The sequence below is a fragment of the Manis javanica genome, chromosome 10 (assembly GCF_040802235.1).
Source record: "Manis javanica isolate MJ-LG chromosome 10, MJ_LKY, whole genome shotgun sequence".
Classification (NCBI taxonomy): Eukaryota; Metazoa; Chordata; class Mammalia; order Pholidota; family Manidae; genus Manis; species Manis javanica.
The window spans coordinates 50,657,446-50,665,262 of NC_133165.1; the positions used below are offsets into that span (position 1 = coordinate 50,657,446).

The following is a 7,817-nucleotide window of genomic DNA, read 5'->3' on the forward strand; positions in this document are numbered from 1 at the left end:
TTATCTTGACTGTGGTGATGGTTTCACGGGTGTGAAATTTAGACAAAACAGTTATTGTGGCAAGTTACTCAAAATGTTCCTCTGATTTCAAAGAGGAAAATTTATAGGACAATAATTCTAATAAGGATATATGTCAAAATTTATCAAATGGTACACTTCAAAGAGGCACAGTTTATTTATGTCAATTATAGCTCAATAAACATGTTAAAAAAAAATTAGGAGGAACCAACCACTTTTTCTAAGATTCAAACTGAAACAGAAATTCCCTAAACATCTTTCCTGTGAAATAGTCATCCAACCTTTGTGACAGCACAGACAGCTCACTGTCTCCTGGCTGATGAATGTCAACCACAGAGCAGTTTATCCCTGCACTAGATGCAAACATACTTCCTCTTCCACTTACTTCACCTATGGATCCCATCTGGAGCCAAGTCAAGCCAATTGTCCTCCTTTCATGTGATAGTCCTTCAGGTTTTTGCAGGCCATTATCCTTCCCTCCCTCATTTCTTTACACCCCTGAGGTTTTTCCTCCTCTGGGCTAGTGTTTATGTTCCTTTAGAACCCCCTCACCCACCACCACCCCAGGACATCTTGAGTTGCTTCACTCTCTCGCAGTGAATTTCGGTCTGTGTCTGCGTCCTCTTGCAGGGCAGCACAGCCCACCAGCAGCCCTCCGCGGACAGCAGGACGAAGGCATTAGGACCACCGCTGACCTGCCTCCTCCTAGTCTTTGTTCTGCCATCAGCCCAGAGGAGGAGCATGTTAAGCTTTTCTGGCAGCCATATCATAGTGCTGACTCAATTAAAAAATGTAACTTACCCCAAGCCTTTTCACACACATTTCCAGCCTCTTTCCCTCCCAGCCAATTCTTCCTCAAATATAACTAAGCTCAAAGGCAGAAATCTCACATTTTTCTTAAATTCTGTACTGCTGCATTCTATCCATTGCACAAACCTTGTGATCTTTTTGTTACATACTTGGTTATTCAATGTATCTACAAACCCTCTTAGCCTTAGCATATTTTATTCATATTAATGAAAAATAGTAAAAAGAATTAGACAAAATAGTTATTGTGACAAGTTACTCAAAATGTTCCTCTCTGAGTTCAAAGAGGAAAACTTACAGGTCAGTAAGTCTGACAATGACCTTTTCCCTAACAGGAAACCTCACCCAGATGGATTCTCTCTTACTTAGGCACAAAAGCAGCAGGGACTCCGTTGGCCACCAGGGGCTTTAAAGCTGAATGTCCACTCCCACTGCTGTCATGGCACCTGTGACAAATCGCAAACCCTCAGTTAGATGATACGACTTCTCCTTTAAAGCATACTCTCATATTCCTGGGATCTTATACTCTTTCTACAGAACATACGTTCATGCTAGACAAGAAAAGGTTGCCTCACATCTCAAAGATTCAGGAAGGTCAATTTATTCTAGGACTGTCCTAATCTAATAAGAAAAGTATAAAAATGCATCAAGACCTTTTGAACTATTCAGGTGTACTGATTATTTGCTAACTTCTCACCAAAGCACTGCAATCACAAATTTAATATCCTACCTTCTGTAAACTAAAGACAAAAACCACTTCAGCGACCCACCTACACACATCCCCCAGTGCTCTCACTTAGTTCAGTCTGTAAGAGAAGAACTTCACAGGTCACAGATAAGGGCCTGCGCATGGTGCACATAATCACTGCTTATTCCAATTATGGGAAACACAATACAGAGCCCTCAGTTACAGGCTCACTGGGGTCTAGACAAATTACCAACCTGAAGAACATGAGAAACCTGTTTTGACCATAAGAATAGTTATTTTCTCTCTGACCTCCAACACACCATCTCCCTCTGCCACTCCTGCTTAGTTGGCTGACATGAGCTCAGACTGCTCACTTGTAAAGCATATCCCTGTATTCATTACCTGATCTTCCAACGTTACTTCCAATCAGTCTTCCAATGAACACACTTGCATTTATTAGTATTTCCTTACCTAATGTTGCCATCTACAGTATCAAAGATGGGCAGCTGTGAACCTGCAGGTTATGGCCAACCTGGTGTAACTGATGAGGACAATGGTTCTATTTCTCCAATGCAGGGCCCACTGTCTCCTCAGAGCATGTTTCCTTGACCACCTTATATACAGAGCTCCCCCTTTCTCATGACCCTTTTTATAGCACTGCTTTTTAAAAATCTTTATATGCTTACAATCTATAATTACCTTGTTTCATTGATTACCCAAGTCCCAGGAGACCTTTGTCTTGCTCACTGCTCTATCCACAGTACCTGGAGTAGGCTCTGGCACATGGTGGGTCCTGGAATTTGTTGAATTACAAGAAAATGAGTGGAATCCTTGACTGACTCCTTGGAAAGCCACAAGCAGTTCTGCCAGCTTACTCAGCACCTTCAGCTTCCTCTCTTTGCATCGAGGAAACAGACTGCTTACTCTATTTTTGTTACATTTTCAAAAACCAAATAATGAAACTGGTTTTACTCTCATTACTCATAAAGCTACCACACTCCAGTCTTCACTCTTCTTTGCTAAGTATTTCCTTCAGCACAAACATGACACCTAAGCTGATGGTCACCCAAATAACTGACCACCACAGGGGAAAACTTTCAGCATTCTCTCAAAATAAAATTTAACACATTTATATCAAAAGTATGAAGCTAATGTGGCCAGTAACTGTCGGCTTTTCTCTAGTACTTATGGAAAAGGTATATTACAAAATGTATGTAACCTGTGCCTAATGAAAGGCATAGCATTAAAGCCCTTGTTACCAACTCTTCCATGAAAGCCAAAGAAGGGGACCTGCTGTTCACACACAGGAGGTGGCCTCTGATTCTTTTTGGGAGTGATCTCTCTTTCAACAAATCCCAGGAGCCTGTGTGGGAGGCACGCTGAGTACTCTGTGGGGCATGTTACCTTCTTTTCTCCTCCTGAGCAGCAGCAGAGCTTTGGTCTTCCTCCCCCTCCACTGTCCTTCTCTTCATCTTCCAATGTTCGAGGGCATGCAGAACAGCCTCCTTTGACCACAGGTCTGGGGCATTATGGATCTGCGCTGCTCTGTAACAGAAAACAGGATTCTAGCATTAAGATATTCTGATTATCATGCTTCATAGCATGGACTTCAGGTGCTGGAAATCAGAAGCTATCCAACAAGCAAAAGGGTAATTTATACACTCACACAAATTGCTCTTAGCTGTTAAAGCCACAGTCTTGGGAAAAAATAAAAAAATAAAAAACTGCTCAATAACTAGAACTTGAGATTTCTCCTTCATATAAGGAGCTTATTCCTTTCCTTTGAGTTACAGTTATTCTGTCAGATGAACAACTGTAGGAGAATAAAGTGGACACACTGGGAGTCTTCTCCTTCAGCAATGCTCACATTGGAAAATGAGCCAGTTTGCTCCCAGGAGGAGTGATCCTCACTGTCGAAGGCCTGCACTCCACTCTGGAATTACCAGGAGACAGCACATGCTTCCTGTGACTGCCATTCCCATTCTGGCACAGCATGGGAAGCACACAGGAATACTGGGCCTGCTGGATTGGGTATCGTCTTGGAGGTGTTATGCCAAAGTGGTGTGGTGAAGTCCCACAGTCCCTGTGGAGAATGGGAGACACATTATGGAATCAAAGCAGCTTAGAAGAATGACAGAAAATTTAAATTACTTACAAACCCTGTGGGTTCAGTTATTTTCCAGAGAGCTTCAGCCTCTAAGCAACACAAAACACAGCATTTTTATAGCAACTTTCCCCCATTCCATCTAAGGGCAGAAAGTGGCAGCTACTTAACAGCTGTGCCTCCAATGGATTCAACTTTGAGGGGGAAATTGAAAACTGCCCACACAAGTAAAACTACAGTGGAAGAAAAGTGTGCATAAGGACGTGCAGGAAAAAATTTTACAAGAATCCTTCAATCTTTTACACTAAGTCATCAGAAATATACACCCAAAGTCAAACGTTTTAAAAACCTGAATGTTCACCTTTTCAAATAAATGTACTTATCAAGGATCTAGTGTTGTCACCGAAGTTTTGAATTTTGTTATCACTCAGCTACTAGGACTAAACGAAAACACAAGTCTTTTTAATCTAACCATCTTTATCAGCCAAGTTATATCCATCAAGAAGGTTTCCTGGGTACACCTCTTGGGGCTCAGCTGATACAATTTATTGGTCCAAAGAATAAAGTAACAAAACCTATTACAGTACTATGCTTTAAAGACAGAAGATATTTTCACCTGAAGTAGGGATATTTCAAGTGATTTACCAAGTATTCTGCTAACCCCATACTGTATTAAAGTTCAGAGCTTTAAGAACTGAAAGAAGGATTTGCAACAACGTGGATGGGGCTAGTGGGTATTATGCTCAGTGAAATAAGCCAGGTGGAGAAAGGCAAGTATCAAATGATTTCACTCATCTGTGGAGCATAAGAACAAAGAAAAAAACGGAAGGCACAAAACAGCAGCAGACTCACAGAACCTGCGAATGGACTAACAGTTGCCAAAGGGAAAGGGACTGGGGACAGTGGGTGGGAAGGAAGGGAGAAGGGGAATAAGGGGCATTAGGATCAGCATACCTGATGTAGGGGGGTGGGCACGGGGAGGGCAGTATAGCACACAGAGAAGACAAGTAGTGACTCTATAGCATCTTACTACACTGATGGACAGTAACTGTATTGGTGTTTGTCGGGGGGACTTGATAATGGCACGGGGAGTCTAGTAACCACAATGTTGCTCATGTAACTGTACACTAATGATACCAAAAAAACTAAAAAAATAAAAATAAAAGGAATAGAAAAATGACCAAAAAAAAAAAAGAACTGAAAGAAGGGAACAGTTCTGGCAGCACATCTCATAGCAAGGGCTGAAGAGAGGCAGGACACACGCACACCAAGGTGTTTAAAGAGGTGAAAACTGCATAGAACCCACTTAGGACTTCAGAAAAAAAAAGATTTCAAAGTCAAGTCCTCGGTCTGGGGAGGTCAGCGAGTCTTACCGGCGGGAAGGCCTCCAAGGGGACTCAAGGAAAGCAGTGGGGACTGAGGGCTGAATGGGATTGCGGCGGGCAGAGGGGGCCGGCGGGGCGGGGCTTGTGGGGCGAGCGCGGCTTGTGAGGAAGGCAGGGCGGCGGTCACGCCCTCTCCGCCGGGTCCTGGCCTCCGAGAGGAGGGCGGGCTGTGGGGGGCGGAGCTTGCTGAGAAAACTTCCCATCAAGAGAGTGCGGCGGGTCGGTCCGTTGAACGGCGTCAGCGGCTCTACCAGACTCCCTTCGCTAGCGCGCCTGGGCCAGAGGCGAGGCGAGCGTTATGCGTTGGCGGCGCGCGTTCCAAAGTTGCCGGGAGATGGCGCGCGAATGCCATCTGGGAGCTCGCGGCTCAGTGGCTCCCCCCCCCCAGGCCGCGGTAGCCCCCCAGCCAGCTCGGCCAGCGCGGCGGCCGCGGGCTCCAGATACACAGCACAAGACCCATTGGCGAGACAGAAAAAAAGAAAAAGGAAAAGGAAAAGAAAAGCATGTAAGCCCTTCATAAAAGTCAGTTGGTATAATGTGAACTTTTTTTTCCTTTTTTTCTTTTTTATTAAGGTTATCATTGATATACACTGTTCTGAAGGTTTCACAAGAGAAACGATGTGGTTACTACATTCACCCATATTATCAAGTCTCCCCCATACCCCATTGCAGTCGGTGTCCACCAGCGTAGCACGATATGCCACAGAGTCCCTACTTGTCTTCTCTGAGCTATACTGTCTTCCCCATGACCCCACACACACCATGTGCACCAATCATAATACCCCTGAATCCTCTTCTCCCTCCCATACCCCTCCTCTTTTGTAACCCCTAGGCCCTTCTTGGAGTCTGTGAGTCAGCTGCTGTTTTGTTCCTTCAGATTTGCTTTGTTGTTATATTCCACAAATGAGGGAAATCATTTGGTACTTGTCTTTCTCTGCCTGGCTTATTTCACTGAGCATAATACCCTCTAGCTCCACCCATGTTGTTGCGAATGCTAGGATTTGTTTTTTTCTTATGGCTGAATAATATTCCATTTTGTATTATGTACCACCTCTTCTTTATCCATTCATCTACTGATGGACACTCATGTTGCTTCCATATCTTGCTATTGTAAATAATGCTGCAATAAACATAGGGGTGCTTATGTCTTTTTGAGTCTGGGATCTTGTTTCTCTGGGTAAATTCCTAGGAGTGGAATTCCTTGGAAAAATGGTATTTCTAGTTTGTTTTTTGAAGAACCTCCATGTTGCTTTCCAGAATGGTTGAACTAATTTACATTCCCAGTGTCAGTGTAGTACGGTTCTCCTTTTCCGCATCCTCACTAGCATTTGTTGTTGCTAGCCTTTTTGAGGTTGGCCATCCTAAGTGGTGTGATATGATATCTCTTTGTGGTTTTAATTTGCATTTCCCTGATAATTAGTAATGTGAGGCATCTTTTCACATGCCTGTTGGCCATTTGAATCTCTTCTTTGGGGAAGTGTCTGTTCAGATCCTCTGCCCATTCTTTAATTGTGTTATTTGCTTTTTGTTTGTTGAGGCATGTGAGTTCTTTATATATTTTGGATGTTAAGGCCTTATTGGATATGTCATTTACAAATATATTCTCCCATATTGTAGGGTGCCTTTTTGTTCTACTGATGATGTCCTTTGCTGTAGCTTGATGTAGTCACATTTGTCCACTGTTGCTTTTGTTTTTCCCTTACGGGAGGAGAAGGCACATGAATGGAATTTCGGGACTTGCGACTCAGTCCGCACCCCTCCTGTGGGAGTTCCAATGTCAGTGCATGGGACAAAAATTATATCCACCCTTATGATGCCCTGAGCACCTTGACCATGTTTTTATGAACATTAACTCCAGGGTCCCAACAATGAGAAACGGGAGCATGGTGGCCCCACTGCACACACCCAGAGAGGAAGGCCAAGTTACCCATCCACCTAAAATCTAACCTTATGGCTTTCTCCCCCAAGCTCCTATTGTGGGGCTGTCGGCTAGCACCACTGGATGCTGCCCTCTTGAGAGAGACAAGAGAACCTTTCTAGTTGCTCCTTCAGGAAGATTCACAGAAACAAGATCATAGGCTAAAGGACATAAACACCTGTCCAGTTCTTCTGAACTCCAGGAGCATTTCTCTGATGGGCTAACCCTGCCACCGTCGCCCTTGTTAGCGCTGGGGCAGGGTGTGTGTGCCTGTCTCACATGTGCCGTGGGGCTCAGTCTGCCCCTTCAGAACTGCCACACGGATTTGCTTTCAGCTTGTTTCTCCTGGGTGGGGACAGAACCGCAGGAGGCCGAGGAGGCTCCTCTAGCACTCCCCACGAGGAATGTGGTCTCTAGCCCTCAGCCCCCAGCTGCCCTTGCTGAGCCATTATGGGAACCCAAATGCCAGTCCAGATGCCCTGAGCACGACGGGCTCTGTTAGCCAGTGAAGTGGGTGTCGTGAACCTGGGACAAAAGTGTCCTTGTGCTGCTGCGGGCCTGGGGCAGGGCGGTGGGAGGCACAGCCGGGCCTTCACCAAGGAGGCCAGGCCGGGAGAATAGTGATGGTGTCTGTTTTCCTCGTTTAGCGCAGTGCTGGGGGCCAGGAACCCTGGGTGCACGCACTCATCCATCCATCCCGGGGGACTCCTGAGTGCAGATCCCGTACCCAAAATGAGAAACAGCCCGAAGGCTCCCTGATGGGGCTCAGGGCCGCCTGAGTGAGACAGAAGGGACCCAGATACCCTTTGTCACCCTCTCCCGGTCCAGCAAACCCAGTCAGAACCCAGCGCGGGCGGCAGGCCCCGCCTGCCGCACTCCAGGGCCTCCTCTTTCCTG

General features: G+C 45.4%; 1 protein-coding gene across 1 annotated transcript; it reads right to left on the reverse strand.

Moving 5' to 3' along the window:
- Positions 1-1,151: 1,151 nt before the first annotated feature.
- Positions 1,152-5,084, reverse strand: LOC140844082 (nuclear envelope pore membrane protein POM 121-like). Its single transcript, XM_073215406.1, has 5 exons — positions 4,991-5,084; positions 3,381-3,596; positions 2,918-3,058; positions 2,213-2,306; positions 1,152-1,271 (listed from the first exon to the last, which is right to left on the reverse strand). The coding sequence occupies exons 2-4, from the start codon at positions 3,506-3,508 to the stop codon at positions 2,219-2,221; spliced, it is 357 nt and encodes a 118-aa protein (XP_073071507.1). The 5' UTR covers positions 3,509-3,596; positions 4,991-5,084; the 3' UTR covers positions 1,152-1,271; positions 2,213-2,218.
- Between the last annotated feature and the right edge of the window lie 2,733 nt (positions 5,085-7,817).